This window comes from Paramormyrops kingsleyae, chromosome 17 (assembly GCF_048594095.1).
Source record: "Paramormyrops kingsleyae isolate MSU_618 chromosome 17, PKINGS_0.4, whole genome shotgun sequence".
NCBI classification, from domain to species: domain Eukaryota; kingdom Metazoa; phylum Chordata; class Actinopteri; order Osteoglossiformes; family Mormyridae; genus Paramormyrops; species Paramormyrops kingsleyae.
The window spans coordinates 11539147-11564871 of NC_132813.1; the positions used below are offsets into that span (position 1 = coordinate 11539147).

Here is a 25725-nt window from a genome sequence, read left to right on the forward strand (position 1 = left end):
CTATCTATCTCACTCTCTCTTTCACACACACACACACACACACACACACACCTATTAACCCAATCCCCCGTTTTCCATTTTAAATTGCTGGTGTTAAGGAAGAGATACAGCCACTAATCACTAAATAAAGCACTTAGTATAGTTTTTAAACTTGTTTTACAATTGCTGTCACAGTGGAAATATAGGCAAAATAGTAAAATAATCAATGGAAGAAAGGACAAAGCTGCACCCAAAATCCTTCATTCGGTGTCGGCTGACAAAGGAAACGCAAGAAGGAACAACAAAGCAGGCTGAGAGCGGAGCACTGCAGACAGAATAGCTTTCGTGATATGCACTCCAATCTCACAACTTAGATTAAGTCCAAAGGCACCTGCATGTTTATATATGCATTTATCTGTGTGCATTCTACACTATTCCCTGGGAACCCGTAATGGTTATCCTTCATAATCCTGAAATAAAAATGAACTTGCTACAGCCACAGTGTTATGCTATTTAGTTTTGTTTTTGTTATGATCATACTTGTTTTGTTATGCTACACATAAAAGTAAAATATGCTAGAGACTATTAAAAATGGGCAATGCAGGAGAGAAAGCTTTTTCTGCTACTGTGGAACTAAGGAAGAGCTCTGCTTTTGTCTTGGTAGAATTCTATCACCAGTCATGAAAGGGTCATAAAGTAATGCATAGAATAAAACATAAACAACAGGAAGACTTTTTTTTTCATAAACTTGACTGTTTGTTTTCTTCAGATACAGGTGAAAATCCCAAACGTATAATGGCCTATCACATGCAGAACAAAATCAAGCATTCACACTTAGGAATCCTATTGTCTCTATCATTTATGTTACTTAGAATATTCTTAGGTAGAGACAACACAAATCACCTATAATAAGGATTCTTTTAGATTCTTATGGTTTGTAGTTTGAATATGTTAAATGTTAAAGTGACAAGGACAAGGTTGTAGTGTCACAATAAATGACTGCAGAGATGCCACAGTTATCTTTATTTTATCCTACATTTTTTGTTAATTGTCATGCGGATATTGTTTTCTTGTCTATGCCAGCAGGACTCATTTCATTCTGATGCAATCCTGAGTTATAGCTGAAATTTCTGCAGCAAGAGGAGTACTTTTGGCTACAGTTGCTGATTAAATTTTCACTCCCTGGTGGTGCAGAAAAAGCTGCATTGACTAATACACAGTAATTCTGCTGAATGCATCTGAGTCGAAGACCCCACCCCCACCAGAAAAAAATGCTGATGTGTCATCAGTCATCTTAGACAGGTAATTTAAGAGGGAGTGTGGGTGTAAATGGTGAGGGGAGGGATGTCAGACACTCTGTGTTAGAGTACACGTCAGTTTTAAGAAAAAAGAATAGATGTTATATAGGATATTCGTAATAGTTTATGTACTGTCATTGGGTATAGCAATTATTGTTTTTGGTGGAAGGGGGTCTCTAAGACTTGGTCAGGGTCCGACAGTGAACAGAATCACATTACAGGGAGGGGAGAAATAAACGAGGGGTTTATTGGGAGGGAGGTAGTGAGGTGTTAAGCCAGACATCAAGGTTGGGTCTGTTTACTAGAGGTGAGAGAGAACATAATTCAGTCTCTCATAATTATTGGGACTAAGACGCAGGAGAATTGAATGAATGTGCTCCCAACTCCCGATAATCACACCCCCACCATCAATGTAATATAAAGTCACTGGAATCCAAATAACTAAGTAACAACAATGTTTTGGAAAAGTGAACCCCAAAGAAGTTAAATTTTAAAGCACAGCTTTTGTGTTTTCCACTTATGAAATACTGTTGGATTTATTTTCGATTTTCAGTTATAATTGAAGAGACAGCCCTCCCTTTCATACTCAATTGTATTAATGTTTTCATTTAATCAGCTATGTAAACTGATTATGGGTATTCATTTCTTTACTCAACAATTTGTAAGTAGCATGTTTGTAAAAAAAAAAAAATCGGTTTTCCTGTCAATGAACAGTAAATTATCATACTTAAAAAAATTCAAAAATGCCTTGGTTGCAAGCAATCAGTTCCAAAAAGGAACATTTTTCAATTTTCAGTCTTGTTTTACATTGTTATTGTTCAATATCTGTTAATACTATCTTTCTTGATAATCCCATACAATATAAATATAAATTTACAGAAAACATAAATTTATAATAAAAAAATTCATTTTATGATGTGAGAACTGACACATTTAAGCCCAACTGGTCCGATTTGGTACCGATAACAGCAACGTCAATTGATAATAACAGGATGAAATATTTACAATAGATGTAAAAAAAGTCTACGGATATGAAGTAGAATACAAAACACCCACTGGCTACCTTTGGCTTTAATATCTAGTTCTGTAACAGAACAAGCCTGTTATAATTACAATTACCTAATTTTTGAGGTATTCTGCAAAGAAAATTCTGTTTTCTTTTCAACTAGTGGAAGTCCCCTACAATTCCTCTCATTTCTTGTTAAAACAAAACATTAAATTCTTCTTTTTATTCTTTAATTCTCAGGAGAATACCTTGGCAGTGTATTTGCAAGCCCTGATGTTTTTACCCTGGATTTAGAAGCGGCAAAGTACCATACATTCGTATATATTGACAGCTAAGAAAAATTAAACTGTAAGGCAGACTGGCAATTTGTGACACTTTATCGTTTAGACCAATAACAACAGCCTGACATACAAGCCCAAAACATTAGACACAAACCCTTTAACAAGTACGGTGAGTAATCCCACTTATTGGATTAAGTTAATAAATTCACAGAAAAGATCCATGCAGGTTTCAATTATTCAGTTAACTGCAAAATGATCAAAGTAACAATCTAGTTGCAGAATACGCTGATGACACTGGGAAATGCTTGGAAAAGGTCTATCTGCAATCCCACTGGGATGAACACTGTTTGCTAATGGCAGGTTATTAACAGCCACAGTTAAAGAAGCACAATAACGGCTTCTGACACATAGGAACCGTTCAGTTTGAATTTTTGCTGGTAATGCTTGATTTCATTATCTTCCGTACATTCACAGAGACAAAGAGAAGGCCACACACAGAAGCCTCAGTCCTACAAATTTCTAACCTTCCATTTAGCACAGCCAGTAGCATTGGTTGGACCTAACTCTTTATATAGAACAATGTGCTACTTTCAGAATGCCCCAGTTGGTAGAGTCCTTAAAGAATGGCTTTAGAATTCCTCCCACTCTGACTGATATCCTTTCAGGAGAAGGAGTGAAATACTTCAAATAATGAATAAATAATAATAATAATAATTAATTTTGATGTAGAAATGCTTCTTACTAGAATGTCACTTAAACTTTTTTCAGTCGGTGGGTAATTTCTGTTCTACTAGCTACCGGTAGACTTATTCTATTTTTATTTACTCACAAAATTCTTCCCAAAATTCATGAAAAACTTAAGGATTACACTCTGTAAAATCAAAATGACCCAAAGGGATTTTTATGTTATGACTTGTGTTATGTTGTCCAAAAATCTAAGTATTATATATATGGCGAGAATGATTTTGTTTTGAACCATATTTTCAATATAAATAGTATTTGATGACTTCTGCACAGAATTAAACTCTAACCCCAAACACTCATCTGACTACATGAAAACTTTTGGTTTAAATCAATGCTGTTAGGAATTTAAAAAAAATCTTTTAAGACTGTGCCTAAACAGCTGGAGAATATTAGCACTCTGGGACCAGGCTTGCCTACCCCTGGTTTACAACACACCAGTGACAAGTTACATCAAATAATACTATTTTCTGGACTAAGACAGAGGAAGACATGAACACAACACAAAGATGTCAGATTTACAAATCTCCCTATCATGATTGATACACTTTCCCCCCTCTTCTAACAAATTCATTCTAGCAGCGTTTTAATCATGCTAATGGATTAAACGGTTTTGAACAGCACTTAATCAAATAAAATATCCTTATTAGAATTCCAGCAGCAGCATTATGAATGAGATTCAGATGTCTGATTGTCTTTCTAGGATGGCCAGAGAACAGAGCAGGGCACTAGTCCACCCTGCTGGACATGAGATAGGATGGCCAGAGAACAGAGCAGTGCACTAGTCCACCCTGCTGGACATGAGATAGGATGACCAGAGAACAGAGCAGTGCACTAGTCCACCCTGCTGGACATGAGATAGGATGGCCAGAGAACAGAGCAGTGAACTAGTCCACCCTGCTGGACATGAGATAGGATGGCCAGAGAACAGAGCAGTGCACTAGTCCACCCTGCTGGACATGAGATAGGATGGCAAGAGAACAGAGCAGTGCACTAGTCCACCCTGCTGGACATGAGATAGGATGGCCAGAGAACAGAGCAGTGCACTAATCCACCCTGCTGGACATGAGATAGGATGGCCAGAGAACAGAGCAGTGCACTAGTCCACCCTGCTGGACATGAGATAGGATGACCAGAGAACAGAGCAGTGCACTAGTCCACCCTGCTGGACATGAGATAGGATGGCAAGAGAACAGAGCAGTGCACTAGTCCACCCTGCTGGACATGAGATAGGATAGCCAGAGAACAGAGCAGTGCACTAGTCCACCCTGCTGGACATGAGATAGGATGGCCAGAGAACAGAGCAGTGCACTAGTCCACCCTGCTGGACATGAGATAGGATGGCCAGAGAACAGAGCAGTCCACTAGTCCACCCTGCTGGACATGAGATAGGATGGCCAGAGAACAGAGCAGTGCACTAGTCCACCCTGCTGGACATGAGGTAGGATGGCCAGAGAACAGAGCAGTGCACTAGTCCACCCTGCTGGACATGAGATAGGATGGCCAGAGAACAGAGCAGTGCACTAGTCCACCCTGCTGGACATGAGATAGGATGGCCAGAGAACAGAGCAGTGCACTAGTCCACCCTGCTGGACATGAGGTAGGATGGCCAGAGAACAGAGCAGTGCACTAGTCCACCCTGCTGGACATGAGATAGGATGGCCAGAGAACAGAGCAGTGCACTAGTCCACCCTGCTGGACATGAGATAGGATGGCCAGAGAACAGAGCAGTGCACTAGTCCACCCTGCTGGACATGAGGTAGGATGGCCAGAGAACAGAGCAGTGCACTAGTCCACCCTGCTGGACATGAGATAGGATGGCCAGAGAACAGAGCAGTGCACTAGTCCACCCTGCTGGACATGAGGTAGGATGGCCAGAGAACAGAGCAGTGCACTAGTCCACCCTGCTGGACATGAGGTAGGATGGCCAGAGAACAGAGCAGTGCACTAGTCCACCCTGCTGGACATGAGGTAGGATGGCAAGAGAACAGAGCAGTGCACTAGTCCACCCTGATGGACATGAGATAGGATGGCCAGAGAACAGAGCAGTGCACTAGTCCACCCTGCTGGACATGAGATCGGATGGCCAGAGAACAGAGCAGTGCACTAGTCCACCCTGCTGGACATGAGGTAGGATGGCCAGAGAACAGAGCAGTGCACTAGTCCACCCTGCTGGACATGAGGTAGGATGGCCAGAGAACAGAGCAGTGCACTAGTCCACCCTGCTGGACATGAGGTAGGATGGCAAGAGAACAGAGCAGTGCACTAGTCCACCCTGATGGACATGAGATAGGATGGCCAGAGAACAGAGCAGTGCACTAGTCCACCCTGCTGGACATGAGATCGGATGGCCAGAGAACAGAGCAGTGCACTAGTCCACCCTGCTGGACATGAGGTAGGATGGCCAGAGAACAGAGCAGTGCACTAGTCCACCCTGCTGGACATGAGATCGGATGGCCAGAGAACAGAGCAGTGCACTAGTCCACCCTGCTGGACATAAAGGCATGTATGAGATTCTTTGTTTCACTTGTACATGAACCCCACCATCATCCTAATATTTTTGCTAAACATAAAATCTGAATCCATTAATCATTACACTTATGGTTTCTAACCTTTTGACTTTCGCAGATGTACTTATGCATGCAAAAACTTCACAGACTGGTCAAATGGCTGGGGGGTGGGCTGGGGTGGGATTGTGCCCTGGCAGATTAATCAGAGACCTCATAAATTTAACCATTTCCTTTTCTGTCCAATGCAAAAAGAACATGCAAATATGAGGGGTTCATTTTCGGAAATTAACTAACCCATCTGCAAACCTCTGGTGGAATACTGACCACAGACTGGATGGAAACCTTAAATTACAGCACCAATATTTCTTACTTGGTTTTTAGTATTTAGAGAGCAATAATGTCAATGTTGCCAAACAGAATTATTTTTGTCTTGTCTTTAAAAAAATGTTGACACATCCGAGTGTCTATTCTATTGGCATAGCTACAGTATGTGAAGCAGTCTTGTTGTTTAGCAAGATTTGGCTTAGAAGGAGCATTTAGAATTTGGAAATGTGTCTTATGATGGTCTTTTCAGATTCCCAATTGCCAATGCCAATAAAATAACCTTCTAAATGCAGTATAAGACAATTGAGGAACCAATATATTCCCAAACCAAAATCAGTATTATGACTAATGTCATATAGCACCCATGAATTGGTTGAAACAAAATCTTGCTCTGGATTTTTTTTTTAATTATCCATCTCTGATAGTACCTTTCTAAGAGCTGTCTCAGTGCTAGCCTATCATGTAGCTGGAAATAGAACTTGAAGTTGTATAAATACTCATCTACGTTTAGAAAGTTGTTGCGTAGATTACAAATAATGGTAGCATTGTGGATGATGCATTATAGATACCATTATAATGCATTATAATGCATTCATAAAGTGTTATTAACATGGCTAGAACTATTTATAAAATGGCTTATACATTATAATGCATTATGAAGGTATCTATAGTGTATTACAGATGAGAGCTTCATAAGGCAATCATAATGTATAATAAACATGGCTATAATGTGTTCTGCCTTTTTATAAATAGCTATATCCATTTTTATAATACTTTATGAATGCATTATAATGCATTGTGAAGGAATCTATAATGAATGATCCATGGGTGCTTTAAGTTAAGTGCTACCAAAACAGCTTTCTGAATAATTATGATGGGGGGAAAGGGTCTATAAAAATAGGTCTATAATTAGTATGGGCATCAAGACTGCTCTTTTTGGGAGGGGCTTAATAACTTAATAACTGTTTTGACTGACTCTTGCAAAATGCTTGATAGGACTGAGCCATTCAGTATTTGCAGAAAATCCATTGCTACGCGATCGACAACGTTTCTCACTAAGCTGGCAGGCAGAGCGTCAAGACAGCAGGCTTAGGATGCCTCATTATTTCTTTTAGTCTTTTTTTAATTTTACAGTCAACAGAACTGAATTCTAACATCATGTACATTTTTTCTTCAAAGCAGTAAAGATGCCAATGTTTCACTGTTTGACAGGGAGGTATTAATGGCCAGTCTAAAATTTTGGATTTTACATGCAAACTCATTACACATTTTGAAGGATATGAGACAGGGGTGTAATTGCCTTGGAGGATGTATTTCCATATCAGGTTAAAGATTTTCATGTTTACTAATGTGGAAAAAAAAAAGATTGCCCTTACTTATTTCAAAGTTATAAGTATGAAGTCTCTGTTCCTTGGTGCTTTCTGCTTACCAGAGATAGTTTTACATCTTCAGGTGAAAATGGCATCAACAGCATTCAGAGATTTGGAATTAAAATTATAGAGGAAGGCATCAACAGAGTCTGATGCTATGCTTGGGGACAGACATCGTTTTCATAAATACAACACCTGCGCTGTCATTTATATGCCTAGTTTGGCAAGAAACAGATCTGGTTTTGATATCAGTGTAAACTGAAATATGAAAGATAATACAGGAAGTCCTTAACAGTGCTAGAATATTGTAACCCTTAATGACCAAATGCGGTGTGACTGGGCCCTTTCACAAGCTGTAACAAACTCATGATCGCAATTTGGTGAGGTGACGTGGATTTAGTCACAGGCAACTGTGGGTTCCTTCACTTTCCCAGACTAATAGAAACACTGCTTCTTCCAATGCCTTATGGATGGATAGCATGTATATGAAATGCTAGACCAATGCAAGGTCTGAGCTCACTGAGAGATAGATGTAGCCCTTAGTCTAGCATGAGGGATCCTGGAGAACAGTCAGTTATGGCTTGATTAGAGGTCCTGTGGTGAAGCACAAGGCACAGCTGCAGAAGAGAAACTGAATGTTACTCACTTATGTAAGTCTGAGGCTGTTTTTAGGGTCTGATTCAGCCTCTCAACCCTGTAACTATTCTGATAGTCATAGAAATCCATCTAAATCGGACAACATTACCCCCAATCAGCAAAGAGACTATCCAAGATAATGACTGTTGGGCTCATAGAAACCTGTGCTCCACTTCAAGCTATCTGGAGTACAAACCACAGAGGACACACTAGTGGTGCTGTATAGCCTCTGACCAAGGATTCTATGACACTGTCCATCCCATAATAGGTTGTCATAACACTGCTCGAATCACAGAATTCCCAAATGGCGCTCATTTTCCATGCTGAACATATGTTCTCGAAAGACCACCAGGCCGTGCAGTATTCTTTCTAGGAGAGATCCCCTATAAGTGGGTTGTAGGAAGATGATTCATGAGGAATGTCAACCTACGTAGGCATGAATGTAGATAAGGAACTGAAAGACTAGAGGGTTATCTGGAGCCCGAAAAAGATAAGATTTTAATGTCATGAACAAAACATCTGAATGAGGTCAGGCTCCACAGCAAAAGGCGTAGAATCAGACGGACTTTGCATAGAGGAAAATAATGCAGTCAGAGGTGACTGCTCCACATCATTCTGGGGCAGGTGTCAAGTTATTAGGTATTATTGCTTTATTCACCTCCCTGAGGCAAACACATTTGCATAGGTCTCCACACTTCTTTGCAATCAGATCATTAGCTAGCTTTAGTGCTGCATCGACTTGCCGAACAATGCTGGCCTTTAATAATTTACTTACAAACTCAGCACATAAGGTCAACGCGGTTGCTGGATGACTGAACACACAAAAAAAAAAAAAATCAAGGAAAGGCTGATGCTTAAATGCAGGGAATTAGCTTATGCTATCAAACTTTTAGAATGGTGGATCTTTTGGTATCTCAGACAGCAAAATCAAAGGCGACAAATAAGAACAAGGAGGGTATCACTCTACGGTTGACAACCATATAGACCTTTTTGGAGCTTACAATAACAATCCAATGAGTTGCAGGTTCTAGAAAAAAAAACTGCGTAACTATAGAAGGATTCAATGGAACAATGAATTTGACAAAGGTCAGCTTTCCACAGCAGTTGAATAGATGTCTACAAGAGGATATCTTCTGAGCACTAGTCTCGTGAATAGATATTCGTTATAGCGCAGGGCTGTTGCTGACTGCTACCAATGATCTGACATCAAGGAAAATGTGCGATCAGGCTGTGTTTCCGATAAAGGCAGTAATAAGAGAGAGGACTGGCCTGTTAGTCTCAAGAATCAAATTTACTCACATGCCAATCGCAGAAAGATGAATAAGATCACCAGGAAGGGTATCAGCAATCAATTCCTGGCTGTTGGGTTATTAGAATTTTAATCCCTGATTAGTTTGTCCTATTACTGTATGCCCAGATTAAGAACGAACTGCTAAGACACACAAATTAGCTACAACCTGGTCTACTGACTCATAAGGCTCTTGGCTGCTACTGTTGAAAAAGAATTTGGTAGTGAATCGACACCCTGACAGGAAGTGAGAGTGCAAAAGAGCAACGATGGCGGCACTTCGTCTCGGTTCCGAGGGCCTGATATCACGCCGCCTGGCGTGTACAGTATAAGGATGGCCTGTTTGTGCTCTTCGCTCATGGCTTCTAATCCAAGAGCAACCGCATAAGTCTTCAAAGAATTCAAGTCACAGCCCCCAGGATACAGCAGACCTTTCAGGAAATAAGGAGGAAAGGGGGCAGTGGTGCGTATCCTTAGTGACAAATTGTTTCAGCGGTTAAGAGGTGGTGAATTGCACACTCAGCTCTCTCTCCATACTGCTTTGTGCTGTAATACACTGGCACTCGTCATGATTATTGCTCTTAAAAGAATAACAGAGAGCTAACAGAAACTGTGAGCACGTAACATTCCAACATTTAAACTTTTTTAAACCTCTCGTTTAAAATAAATGATCAAAGAAATAACTTATATTATATGCTCTTTTATTAATGTTGTTGACGAAATACTATGCTTTCATCATACAGCATATTTTACCTACATTAACCAATAACTAGATTCAACTATATAGGAGTGCTTAATATTTTAATACTTCACACTGTAGTTTTTTGAGGTAATACTCATCCATTCAATTTGTTTCATTCAAATAACACAGGATATCACATAAAATCGGATTTATTTACATGACACATCAGTGAAAATAAGCAGTAGTAGCTAGTGTAGGGAGGGGTATATACAGGATTGCAGTGACCAGGAACTTAAGCCAACATTTTACTGGCCCGGTGTGCTATTCTGATGTTTAATAATGAAAATACAAACCCAGCGACAGAGGCGCGGGGGGCTTGGTTAGGATGACTCCAAGGGCTTCTGAGGGGCCCTAAAATATTTGGAACGACGTAATTGGATTGGTCTGGGTTGGAGACCCAATATGATATGGGGCCCAAAGCCTTTAGGGGCGTGAGGGTACAGTGCGACTCTCTGGGACGACATGCCACTGCTACTCAACATCGCACAACACCATTATTACCAAAAATGTCATCAAAAAGGAACAGATCTAGCTTATGTAATTCTTATTAAGACTATGAATGCTAAATAGCACTACATCTGTTAATTTTCTACCATATATAATTTCTGTTTTGTATATGATTATTACAATTTCAACACCTATCAGCTGAGTCCAATGACTGCACATCAAAATTAACATTACATGTAACATATATAATATAAAAGAATCTAACCAGCAAGTTTTAAAGCGCATTCAGTGCGTTTAGTGCATTAGCTGGTATATGTGTTTTGTGATCATATGCATTAAAAGTAGAAAAACATAAAAATAATGTTACTTATTAAAATTATGTTACTGTGTCCGCTGGTATGTCTTTGAAAATTGCATTAATGATACAAGCTTGTTTTCAGGATACTTTTCTTCTTTGCATGATTGCCAATTGAAGCACATCCAGATCTCTTCCTTTGTGACTGTTGCAAAAACAGGAATTGGGAAACAGGTGGTTTGTCTGAGGGGAAAAGGTTACAGGAAACCAAAGCTTGCTTGAGGAAGTCGCAAAGGGTGGACTTTGAAAAACAAAACAAAAGGATAGTGCTTCCTGAGTGGACATTTCTTAAGTTAATTGTGAATTTAGTGTTATGTCCATCAACAGCGTTAAAAAGTCCAATACAAAATAGCTTTTACAACTATTTCAAATCCTTTATGCATTTGATTAAACTTGGCTGGCCACATCAATTTGTAAATCTTTTGGTGTTACAGAGAAAAGATAATAATTATTAGCAGAATAAACTATAGAAAAATGGTGTTTTGGAGTAGAAATCTCTGTATCCCATACAATTAAAAAAGAATAACACAGCCTGACCTGCATAAGTGGTTAAAATATAGGATGACAGCCACCAACTGATTATCAGCATTGGTTATTTTACTGCCCATGTTGCATGATGACTATATTGCTGTTTGGTGAACAATAACCCCTCCCCACCCAAAAAAAAAAAAAAGCCACACATACACTGCGCAGTGAACCATTAGCTACTTATACAAAAATAAATATTAGACAAGAGGAACCCTGCTTTGGTGGACTGCAAACATAACAACTGTCTCCTGCCTGCCCGCCACCACTCAATTCTACAGCATCTGCTAAATCTGGGCAAATTTTACTAGAGAAGTTGTGCAGCGCGGCGTTGCCATACATGCACTGAATAGTTAATATTCTGCTGTTCTCCAAAAATCCACATGATTACAACTTATCAGTTCCTCAACCATTTCTTATCTAAATAGAGATTGGACTCAACTGGCGGATATTGGAATGAAGCACAATTTCATCCGGACCACACATTCATTTCCTCTGCGTAATGCCCCCCCCCCCCCCCCCCCCCCCAGCTAAATTCTATCCTCAGGGACCCCCCAGCACTGCCACCACCCTTGAAATAACTGTACACCATTACAACCACCTCCCAGGACACAATATAGAACTCGGGCCAGAACATCAGCTTGAACTGAGGTCGATTCCAGGTACATTTGTTAAATCTCAGATTCAGATTCAGATTCAGACGCTTTATTGTCATTGTTGTTTCCACAGCAACGGAATTTTAAAGGTGCATCCTCTCCAGTGTCACATCCAAGCAGTAGTCACATAGTAACAATGAAACATCAAATAAATAAGCAGACAAACAATAAATAAAGCAGGAGTATACTTCTCTGGATTCCAAATAAGTACCCAAGTTTTAACCATCACAAAATTTCTTATAGTGATATTCATGCTGGTTTTGTCTACAGACTTCTGTTCCATATGAGTCATTTTTTCAGGTTCAATTATTTCATTCCTCTGGTCTAATTTGAGCAGGGTTTATGCTTTATTGATTTTGTGGTAGTGATTCATGGGATGCAGTCCTAGCTTGGTATGCCACTCATGATCGGTTCTATTTTAATGGCCCACTCCTTATTGAACAAAAAAGCCGAATGAATTTTCACTAATTGTGCTAAGTTTTGTGGTCTCTTTAAACACGACTGAAAATGTTGTCTTGCTTTTTAGTGTTATTTTAGTGTTATTAGTCCAGTGGATGCTAGAATGCAACTGATTATTTTCACCATAATGTAATCGCGAAATTGGCTAATTAATAAGCAGGAAAGCTGCAGAAGTCAACAATGCAGGCCTGGCCAATCAATGACGCATAGCCATAAACTGGCCAGCAATGATAATCACTTAAAGAGATTGCACTGCAATCAATTAATGGTCTCACTGAGCTATATTAAAGTCAGCAAAATGTATAACACCAATATACCAATGATTCCTGCAACCCAATGGATTTACTTCAGATGGTGATAAATGAGTCCACATATATAATTGGATAATTCTATTTACTCTGTACTGAACCTTTGCCGTACGTCTGAATAATGTCTTATTACTCACGATTGCTTTTATGCAGCTGTATCAGTTTTTAGAGCAAAAGGGTCTGTTCCTAAGTACTAGAAGATTTTAAAAGCAATTACAGAAGTTGCTGTGTAGAATAAATCCAATTTCAAAATCAGAATCAAGTGGTTTAAAATTTTCACTTTAGATGTCATACCGATAAGACAGGACAAACACAGCAGTATTGGATATAACATTGTTACGGCTTGTTTAGGGGCAGCCAGAGGGTGGCTGTGACCCCGAGATTAGACTCACTTGTTTGATGCGGTCTGGGTTGACAGTGGTTTGGGGCTGCAAAATGCCCACCGGCTCTGTTTTCTGGGCGCTCTGGGGCATCTCACGCACTTTCTCGGCAATGAAATTGTGGACTCCATTCAGCGCTTCTACTGTCCCTTGAATAAGACACACTCGCTCTGTTGTTCCTGAAAGTAAGAAGTGCATAGAGAACATATTAATTCATGTGCAATATTCATATCTGTATTTCATACTGATGTTCCTATGGACTTTTTTCAACCATTATATTTTCATTACAGCAATATTACTTCATGCTTTTACCACATGAAAGTCATAGTCAATTAAAAAACATAGAGGTATGCCAGATCTCAGATCTGGAATTAAATGGAACAGGTCAGTATTATTAACTATTTCAAAGAAACTGGCTTTTAGAGATCTTGACATAATGAAAACTTGCTATGACATTCTGTCAGACTGTGACTGAAGGTGACACATGCCTCAGGAATAACATCAAAGATGTATGTCTGATTTAAAATATTTATCATCCTTGCATCAATAAAACTATTAAAAAGTAAGCTGAAATAGATAAATTGCCCTACTTTTATCCAAAAAATTTTTTTGCCCATTTGCACAGATGTATACTGTATTTTGTTAAAAAAATTAAAAATAAAAACTTTTCTGGAGGGTACAACAGCAAGACTATGGACCTTGGCATCTGTGGATTACACGGACATATTCTCAATCACTGTGGTAAACCACTGATTAAGTTTCGATATGATTTCGAATCCACAAGGTTTCTCAATAAGACTAATAAAGCTCTCTTACACAGCATGTACTTGCACAAAATACATTCTGAGAGTGAAGATAAACATGACAGCCTTTGGCCTTTATAGACAACAGGGAGGCTTCACAATGGCTATATAATGGGGAGTGGGGGAAAGTGAAATTTGAATGCGGTTCAGTCCTTATCGCCAGCATACAGCTGGGCTTCCGGCACCCTCCTTTCTTCTTGTTTTAACTTAGGTCAGCTGGGTCTTAGCCATGCAGTCATGCAGTGATATTAATAAAGCCAAACTGAGAAAACTCTGGATTTGTAAGAGGTTTCACGAGGCTGTGACAGCTGGCCTCCCGTGGGTGATCGGGGAGGAACAAATCAGGCTGTGAATTAATTGAGTAGAGATTGCCATTGCATTTGGCTCAGAGGTGACCATAGGTGAAAGGTTTGTGCAAGGTCAGTGGGGACTATCCTATCCCATCCTGTCCACTGTTTGCCATACGCCATTAATGTGGGGTTACATTTTTCAACTGTGTTTGAGAAAATGAAGTACGAAGAACAGGATTAGCCTGTGGTTATTTTTGAATATTTCTCTACCTATGTATACGGTGTAAATCTTGTGTTATTCCCAGAGTAAAAACTGACTCTAAGGTCTTTATATTGGACCGTACCTCAGCCTGAAAAGGTAAAGCCCACCAGACGATTGGGGAAACAAAAACCTCAAGTACTGATCAAAATAATCAAGGTTACAGGAAACTGAATTTGAGCAAACAGCCCACAAGCTGAAAAAACCTGCTACATCCAGGTCAAATTTTATGATCTCCACTTAAGCAATATATGAAATAAAACTTTGTCCCATAAGATTATTTTATTTTAAAAATCATTGTAATTGCATAAGCTGTTTATAATGACATAATTGCTCTTGGCAAGAGAAGTCATACCCAGAAAGGACACAATTTGTGTTCCCAATAACGTGAACTTTTCTTTAAATGGTTCATTTACTGTGGATTATTTTTAAAATCACAGAAGGTATACTGAATGAATGGTAAAAAGCCTTTAGATATTTTTCATTAAAATTGGAGACCTTTAATGACTAAGGATTTAAACTGGTTTCCTTTGACGGATGTCTCCATTTGCATTTTGTTTATATATTGCATATTAATAAATATTAATTGAGGAGAACCAGGAGGGGTATCAGCAAGAATTATGTATGGATATGTTTGACATACAATTTGATTTCAGAAAATATAAAGCTGTTTACACAAGAGTTTTCTTGAGAGACATCATGACTGGTGTTATTGTGGTTATTAATCATTGACTGGCATAAAACAATCAGCACTCATTGTGTAAACTACTGAAAGATTTCAAGATCGCAAACCTGTGGGTACTACTTTATTTGTGCCTGTGGGAGTTTGTTCAGAGAGATAACCAATTAGATTGTAGCGGAGGTGGGTCCAAGCAACTAGAGGAGGCGGGAACAGCCAATCAGTTGTCTTGGTCCCGCCTCTTCTAGTTGCTTGGACCCACCTCTGGCACAATCTAATTGGTTATCTCTTTGAACCAATCATTGTTCCTTCTGCTGTAAAACTCTCAGGAGCTTTATTTGCGATTCTTCATTTTATGATTTAATTTTCTGCCTTTGTCTTATTCCACGGAAAGCCGAAAACCAAAAATGGTTATATTAACAAATCAAAGTTTGCAAAAGCAGGAAATTGCTATGCAATAGCTGGTAAAATGCAGACTAAATAAAAGATGCCAATTGCTCAGGCAAAGTTTCTTCCGCTGTAATACCAGCAATTTTCGAACTGAGAAGAAAGCTACAGCTCCCTTTACCTTCGATGTAATGCTTTCCATTCTGGTTTCTTTAGTACCATCAAGCTGCAACAGTGTGCAGTAACACAAGGCCAAACCATTGAAGGCATTACAGATGTTTCCAGGCTCCAACTTTGAGAACGAAGGCCTCGCCCTTTTCCTTTTTGACTTATATTTTCCAGTCCGCCCAATGTAGTCACTTGATTGCAATTTATAAACTGATGGTTCCTCTGGGAGTCTCACGTATTGTTTCAGCGTAGAGTGCTGATAATGAAAGAGTTCTGAGGGACTCAAAGGACGCGGAACCCAACAAAGGGAGACAGTTTATTCAGAGCGAATGACAAGTTCTTAGTCTCCATGGCAACTGGCACCTCACCCCTACCCCCTCCGCATGAGATTGTGGGGCAGCTGTTGGTGAGGTAATGTGTTGTTACATTGCCATTAGATGCAGGAGATGCCAATGACTTGCATATGCTTATGTAATCATGAATGGGGGGGGGGGGGTAGAGGTAGTCCTGGGACTGGAAAAATTGGGAATGATTTCCATGCAAAATGCTTTTTTGCTGTCTTTGGTCTTTGCTGACAAAATTTTTCACTTTCAGTTTGCTACATCATTACATTCACAGTGAGTGGGTTACAAAAAAATTACTGTCTAGAATTTCGAACATCATAATATTAGACCTAAGAAAAAAATGAATTCTTCTTCAGCGATGTCACTTTCAGCAACCCTGGGCTTTATCATCACTCAATGTCTCCCCCCCCCACTTCAGGCCAAGCTCAGCTGCAGCAGCTAACTGCTTCTGCGCCCACATATAACCCCCCACCCCCGTAAGCACTCGCAGCAAAAACAAAAATAGGCCTTTCGGCTTTAAAGGTCTCATTTCCGTTTTTTCACTTTAGGCCTCACCCGCCCTGAGACCTAATTTCAGAAGAGTGAAAGATCACACAACGACCGCTAACTGCATGCAGGGATTTCTATGTTCTGCACATTCAAATAACTAACAAGAAGTGCAGCCTGGGACATAAATACATACACATGCACTCCACGGATACTTTATTAGGACGTAAGTATAACCCACTTTACGCACCAGGATTGTTTCAAGGGTTGATGAGTGGTGCATTCAGAGAGGCCATTCTGCATACCATTGTTCTGCCATACTTTTGTTTTTCTACTTGCGACCTTCCTGTTTCTCATTGTCTGGCCATTCCCCTCTGACCTCTCATTAACAAGGTACACACAGTAATGTGTGCTACCCATCTCAAAACCTCACCCACTAGCGTAGCATGCTTGGCTAATCAATACCTCAAGTTCATTAGCTAATTAAGCGAACTGGTGGTGAAATTTAGCAAATGCATGGAATGGCCGGGGTGCCCGCACGGAGAAGTTTGGGAAAAGCATTCTTCTAGTGGTCCAACAAATACCAGTTTTTGGAGAACAGAAGGAATTAATGTTACTGTTTGTTGTCTTCCAGTTCATTTGCAGTTATTCCAATGTGTTTTTTCTGAGCCAATAATAAATTTTTTTTCACTATATGGATATAGAAAACAGATGGATGGATGATGGATGGATGGATATAATGCATGATTTCATGCATGCACACACATATTTTACTGCATTGCAAGCTTATGTAAGGGAAATTAATGTATGTATTTGCAATAAATATCAAAAGAACATATTGGCAGAAACTGATGTTGCACAAAAACTTAATACAAATTCTACATAATTTTTAGCTCATCTTTATTATTTAAACTGTATTTAATATATATGTGACACATTTTAATGTAGGCTTTTGCAATAGTAAATATTTATAAATGATTTTCTTATGTATAATTATATTTATGCTATGCAAAGTTACGTTTATCAATATGAAATATTAAGCATGATTGCTTGGATTTAATTAATTGTATTTAACATAAAATGCAGCTTTTTAGACATTTTGCTATAAATATGTTACCAATATTTCACAATTACAACTCAATGGCTTCCATTGTAATACACCAAAAACAATGAGTTTGTACTGTAATGCAAGATGACGCCCTCAGAATATCTATTGATTGCTATGTGTCTGGTTCCCGCAGATAAGTATTGCCTCTCTATCATTTCAGCCTCGTTGTAGAATACTGGACTTTGCATCAAACAAGCGAGAACTTCTACGGAGCCAAAATGAAGTCTTCTTCACTCAGAGAAAAAATACAGTAGTCAAAGGAAACAATGCTTGGATTTAAACCCTTAGAAACAATAAGACTAAGCAATGAACTGAGCTGAAAAAACAGAAGTAGCTGTACGTGTGTGAGTTCTTGACCTTCTATATAAGTACTCCCAATAGAATACGGTGATTAAAATGGACAATGGTCCTCCAAGTCAAATAAGCCTCATCAATTATCACAAAATCAGAATTGCTAGAACGGCTATAGTGCTGACAACTGGCTTAAACAAAGAAATATAAACAATGACATTTATGGCCAGATGATATGCCACAAGACTGATTCACAACACAATAGGAAATGGTCCAATATACAGCGAAGCTCATTTTCAACACAGCACCCAAAGGCTCATGTCTTCTATAAACAGTCCCAGTCTCTCATGGTTACTTGATTTAGACAGAGGAAACAGTTTGATACTAAGCATTTCAAATCTGTTTAAAGAACCACTGCCATAATTCACGTGGAGGGTTTTCCATGAAAACAAGGCATTTTGGGGGGCACACAATGTTTATGCATGGATACTGTATGTGTGAGGGAGACTGCCTTTTCCTTCTTCCTTTACTTACTGTATTCATGACATTTGTCAAAGGTAGGATGACCTTTTCTTCTATACTGAATCCATAATGACCCATTCAAAGAGGGTTGGCTTTTGTCAGGTATTTTAACTTTTTATAGCTGGGGAAAATCATTAAAGGGTACACTACTCCCCCTGGTCAATGCCCCCATTTCGGCAAAGCTAGTTATGCTATTCACACATTTCCCACATTGAAGTTACATTCTGCAGGGTTAAGCAGAAACTATATAAAACACAGGAATGTAGCTTCCCAGAAGGACACACTTTTCATGACGAGACATCCCTAAGACCTACCTCTAGTGCATTCACCCCTACTAAACTGGGAACTGTGAGGTCATATCTGAACGTTTGTAAATGACTTATGAAGATGAATGAAAGAGTTTTGTGCCTCCTGAGTCCACGTAATATGCCAGGTCACCCCTTTAGCCACGGCCATGAAGAAAGAAGCTAAGGAACTGAACTGTCTGAGAAAATGCAGACAGAGGTTTGTGAATCCAATAAGCTACCTTTGAAATTGGTAGGCAGAAGCGGATATTTCAGGTCCAGAAAGTAAAAATCCAAACCAGGATTTTGTTTCAACCAACCAGTTGAGCATAAAGAGTCACAGTCACAGAGTACTCAAGTGGAAGGTTGAAACAAAATCTTGGTTTGGATTTTTAATTTCTGGACCTGAAATGTCCACCTCTGTTGGTAGGGGCTAATCATTCCAACTCAGCCTTCATACAGTATTCTGAACATAAAGACCATAAATACAATGCAAGTAGACTGCATAAGTAGAGGCTGATACTGTTTCTTAATGGTGATGTTGTACAGCCCTCTGTATGTACAGAACTCGCAGAAAGTCATGGGTCACTTGCTAAACTCAGTAAAAATGTTGCAGATTTATTGGTTTCATAACAAAAGTTTATGACAAACTGTATTTAACATATGTGGCTTATCTGAACATATCTTCCACACAGACACTTTCTTTTTATTGAGTGTCATAATTTTTTTGACTGAGTCATTCAGTTCTGCAATTGTAGTCACTGGCTCCCAAAGAGATACTAAACACAAATGCCTGGTGTTTTATGTAATCGCAAAGGTGTTACTAATTGAAAAGCACCAAGATTTTCTGTGAGTGTTATATATACAAGAGGCATCAAACATAACCTAACACAATCTAGATACTAAATTAAATTTGAGAGTTATACTCAGTAGATGGTTTATTATACAATTACGGGAACACAGATGTAGCAATATAGCTTCTTTATGTTTACTAAATTACAGATGTAAATAATTATAAATCAAAATAATGAGCATTAATGCATGATTACACAAGCTTGCCATCATGACATGACATGGTTTAGCACAAATGGGGATTGTAGCTGATATTATGTAAAAGTGTGAAACGTTTAAAAAAAAAAAAACTTTAAGGGACATCAAACTTTTAGACAGATGCATATAAGGCAGTTTAGTGATTTAGTGATGCCCTACATTATTGTGGTATAAGGGTAATTTTCTGGTCAGATAAGAAAACACACGGTTAATTACCTGTGGTTGCTTATGGTTAAGGTTAGAGATGGGTAGGGGTTAAGGTTGTCATGTTGGGATTAGATTTGTGCCCATGGAAAAGAATGGAGAGTCCCCACAAAGGTATAATTGCAAACCCGTGTGTGTGTGTGTGTGTGTGTGTGTGTGTGCGCGCATGCCCTGCACTGGACCAGCATCTTCCATGCATGCTGACCCCTGCCTTGTTGCCTGTATTTTCTGTGATGGACTCCTGGCTCTCTATGATCCTATACTGGTATTAAAATTTTTTAAAGTTTGACGGTTGAGAGGTTAATTTTGTTGGGGTCAAGTGTTACCCTGCCTGCACCTGTCCAACATAACATGTTTGCACTCATTGCTTTGAAATAGCAGTGATCTTTTTTTTTTCTTCATAGCCATGGATTACTGTAGGTGCACTTAGGTGCACCAGGCCAGCTGTTAGGTCAGAATCCATGCGAGCCGACTGCTTTTGTTAACTGGACGCGACATCTGCTGCTTGCTGTCCTTGCAGACCATGTGTGATGTCAGGTATCGCTAAACTGCCTAAAGTTCATCTGGCGAGAGATGACTGATGCCCCTTAAAGAGTTTCAAAACATTCAACCTGGGGGAGTCATACAATATCAACTATCTTGCCCATGCCTTACAGATATCCATATTTCTCACCGCACGACCTTGGTTACAAAGAACTGTGTACCAGGGGGGCATGATTTTCAACAATGGTGTTTTCTCAGTACTGGTTAGCTCTCGTACCGGCAGAGACTAACTCCACTTGTATGAGAATGAAGAACTGTTTCATCCATGTGAATTACGAAAGTAATAATCAAAGTCATATGGAATGCAAGCCTTTCAGGGATATTCAGCATCTATAGTAACCTGTGTTTGCCCATGGGCTCAGATCTGCTGTTGAATCTTTGATCTTGATACAAAAGTCTGTTGTCTGTTTTTATTGGTCCAGTAAAACCACACCTGGAGAAGTGAGACAGTTTGTACATTAAAATGTAAGCTGCCCTAGATAAAGACGTCCCTTGAGCAAATTAATTATGCACATAATGCAATGCTTAGCTTCTAGGCCAAGATCTTCCAAGATGGTCTTGTTTTCAGGGCAAAATTCAGCTTTCAGGCGATTTGGCAGTCGGTTTTGTGAGCCCGTCGGCCAGGATGGCAATGTGAACTGCTACTGAGAACCTTGGGGTCCCACATTAGCCCCCTGCACCTGCTTGAAGTGGGGGGGGGTTGGGCATGAAAGCCCCAATTGTGGCGAAGGAGCTTGGGAAGCCTCCGCTGACCCCCAGCTTCTAAAGTTTCATTGTAGCTTGAGATAAAGACAGGATGGAGAAGCAGGAGTCCTGTCAGTGGCGCCTCTAGACCGAAGGAAGAAACCTTCCCGACTCTAAAGGGGATAATCTCCCATTTTCACTGATCATGCTGAGCATGTGAGGGCTGTTTAATGCAGCTGCAGAAGCTGAGACAGAAAACATTAATTATCTCCATTGTGGGTAACAGCGGAAAGGCTTCGCCATTCTTCTATACCTTACCAACCGAGCATTTGAACAATGTGAATAGTGAAATATGTAAGAAGATTCATACATAAAAAACGCAATAAATACAAATAAACACTGGGTAGCTTTTAAATGAATGCCAGACATATTAGTGCATGATGTTAGTGTTCTAATACTATCCATGGAACTGCTCTCACACAGTCATTTATATCTACAAGAAAAAGAAAAAAAAAAAAACATTCTCCGGCTGGACTTTTTCCTGGTTTTTACTCTGCTGCATTGTTTGCCCCTCTCCAATCACCTATTGGCCTGGACACATATAATTAGAGACCCCCAATCTGCTGCAATTAAACCAAGAGCACAGTCCTGTATGGAAATAGCCATTTGGGAAGCTGATGTCTTTGTGGGCTGTCACTGAAATGAATCATCAGAGCGGGAGGGCTTTTCAGCAGCGATTAGAGATAATGGAGCGAAAAGGGGGTCATAGGGGTTGGGGGCAGGTGCACGGTCTACTTGAGGAATGGTTCAGATGGGACACAGAAGGTAATGTAAGAGTGCCAGTCAAACCACAAATCACAGGTGCTGAATGGAATCATTTTTAATGGACACACACCCCCAGACGGCTTGTTAAAAGACAGCACTGCGCATCAAACCCTAAGTTTTCCTTTTTACTGCAGCCCCCCAAGTCATTTAATTAATTCATTTTCCCTTCTATAATACAGAATGGAGGATTCTGAGGCTGTAGCCTCAGGCCAATCAGAGGATGGACAATCTACGTTGGCAATGGCATCTTTTGATTACTATAACTGAAATTGTTAAAAAAAAAAAAGCTTAAAACAGGTCAATGATGAGTCACGGAATGACGCTGAAATGTATTAAAATATAAATTGTTCTGTCTCATAAACTGTTTGGACAACAAAGGTCCACAGCAATAAAGGAATTTTTTGCTCTGCTGACTAAAACAAATAAGCAAGCAAAGTCATGTAAACAGAACAGCCACTTCACAAATATTTTTGCTTATTTCTTTTTTATATAAATTACTTAGTTATCTGTAAAATAATGACGTCTTACAGCCAAATGTTAGCATTCAATATTTGATTCTAACACCATCAGAATCTTCTGGAATCCTAACCCACAAGAATTAAACCCCTACTCATTTTTAATCCATCTTATTTACTTTTTTGCTGTAATAGTCACATAGTAACATGGCATAACCAGAACACTATGTCAGCCCACGAACAGGCTCATAAATTAATTCCCCTTCATAGCCACCTTTCAAGGGTAACTGTTACACGTCAACAGCATTTCTATGGATGAAACAACCAAGAGTCCCCGAGGTAAAACCACGCAAACACAGGGAGAAAATGAATTCCTTACATATAAGACAGGGATCAAATAAATTCAAGAATCCTAATTTCTCAAAAAACACAGAAAAACAATTATGAATAACTTGAAAACTGTAAACACAAACAGACACTCAAATACTAATAGACACAAATACAATACAAACACCCAAGGTATACGTTACAATATAATTAATTTATAATTAATTAATAGAAAATTACTTTTTTTTCCATCATGTAATGCACCACTGGATCTTTCCTCCAATCAATATCCATTTACTTGACTGAATATTTAAGATATGTCCTATAAAAAAGTTATTTATAACCTACTTTTAGAACAGTCTAAAGACTATAGCCATTTCATTGCATTTTTAACTGAATAAAACCTCAATTCTACAGTGCAGGCTCAGCCTATAATAGTATCGCCTAATCTTGGCATTGGATAAATGTGGACCTGTGAAGTCACAACGTGAAGATATGCACAAATATTCCCACAGGAAAAATACTGGGTTATGGGCCACAAAAATGGTATATATAGTCCCTGGTAGCTGTACTGAAAAAGAAAAATTCCTTTAAAATGTCCCAATATTCTCTTAACAATGACATTGTATGATTATAATGCAATCAGGTGATAAGCTGTATCTCTTTGTCTGTCTTTATGTCCATGTCTTAAATGTGGTATCTACATTATATGCCAGTATTTATATTCTATTATTTCTCATTCCGCATTATGACCAACGAGAAGGACATTTCACTTCAGTGTATGAGTCATATATCTGATGCTGACAATAAGACATAGTTTGCTTTTGACTCTGTAATTGCATTAAGTACCACCCTTTCTCACTTCTCCGATTCAGTAGTCACTGGAGAGCTATATAATGATGCACTACAGCATCAAGAAAATCTCACCTTTCTCTTGATAACATTGCCTTTGTTTCCGAAGACTAGAAATCAAGAAAAACTAGATTATCCGTATCTAACCGTAAGTGACTAGAATAACAAAATAAAACATGAAGAACTGAACCCTATAAACTACCTTTATAAAGAAGCAAATTCTGCAATAGAATGAAAATTTATCATTTACGCTGTTCGCGTTCAGTGTTCATCCATTTAAAGGGTCATAAATAATTATGAAAATACATAAAACCAATTAATAAACATAATGTGGGTTACAGTGCATTGCTATATGGAGGGAGACTCCAGTCTTCAGATGGCTGATAGCAATTACAGACTGAATCACTGGACCTTTTCAACTGTTATAACCGATCGACTGAGGGGATCCTCTAGTGCTGGTGGATTATAAGACAGGATAATAAAATCATCCTTGTAACTACTATCTTTGAGTGATTATAACAGTACTGCCTGTATGCATTGGCTTCGGCACAATGGGATTGCACAGGCACTGACTGGCACACAGGGAGAGGAATTATTCAACCATCTGAAGACATGAGCCAGTGGCTACTGGGGCAGCTGTTTGTTTATACTGACGTCACATATGAAAACAGAACAAAAGCTACTGGGATCAAGGGAACCTCTTTTTATTTCCATCCTCTATCTAATCCTGGAGAATGGTGTCATCATCAAATGCCTCAAAATACCGGAAAAAAATGAGATTTGTTATTTTAAGAAAATATAGGAAATTTATTATTATAATACCTATAAGTGATAGCAATGCTATAAACCAGTGACAGAATTTGCAATTATGCTTTCAAACCCAGTATTTCACAGATTATGTAATTCGCGGGCAGAGGTTAAATATTCTAAAGTATCATCATTTCATTTCTGAGTTCCTTCCTCCTTTTTCTAGTTTTCAGGAGTGCTGTCATGGGATTTTAAAATGTACTTTTGCGGTGGAAAAAAAAACAAAAAAGTTTGCCCCTATGCAGAGTTTGTACTTTTCTTAGAAACCACTTACCCAGTGTAGGGTTGTGGCAAACCTTGAGCCAATCCCAGAAACAGGAAATGAAGCAGAGGACATCCTGTAAGGTCTGCCAGTCCACCATATAAGTACATATTTTTGGACTGTGGGAGGGAAACCCGTGCAAACTCAGGGGGAACCTCCCTAATGAGATCCCTACACACAGAGAGCCAGGGCTGGACCAGAAACCCCCAGCTCTGGAGGTGTGAGGCTACTGTGCTGGCTAATGAGGCGATGTACTGCCAGAAAAATATGTTGCCATTCAGAACCGCAAGTGAAGCCAAGGTATAAGGTATAAGGTTTATTAACTGATCCAAGTGATATTATGCATGCAAATAGTTTATGAAGAATTCTCATGATGTAGTTCATTTTTTATAAGATATAAGTGGGAAAGAACATTGATAGTGTAATCCTCAATCCTCACATGAAGGAATGATCCAAGGTGTGTTGTTGTCAACTAAAGAAATATATGATACCTTAACAACATTTTGCTAACGTCTGTGGTCCAAATGGAACATTGAGCTGTAAACGAAATATCCTGTACAATACATTTTACCTAATTAAGCTATTCCAGTAACTCATGCTCATCACTAGCAGTGCATATAAAGATGAGCAATATCACACCAAAACAACTGGTAGAGCAAATCCAATAAGTCGCTGACTAGATTCTTGTAATAATGCTACATATATAAGCCTGAAAATGTGAAATAGACCTGTACTTTGTTAGATAACTGCCATTTTAAAAAAAAAAATGGAACCAAATCTGCTTCGAACA

The 25725-nt window shown here is 39.1% G+C and overlaps 1 protein-coding gene across 1 annotated transcript in view; it reads right to left on the reverse strand.

The window, feature by feature from the left end:
• nova2 (NOVA alternative splicing regulator 2) overlaps positions 1–25725 on the reverse strand; it is a 53217-nt gene that overhangs the window by 15708 nt on the left and 11784 nt on the right. Inside the window, exon 4 of the mRNA XM_023812139.2 lies at positions 13318–13484. Coding sequence (XP_023667907.1) covers positions 13318–13484 — 167 coding nt within the window. The remainder of the gene's footprint in view (positions 1–13317; positions 13485–25725) is intronic.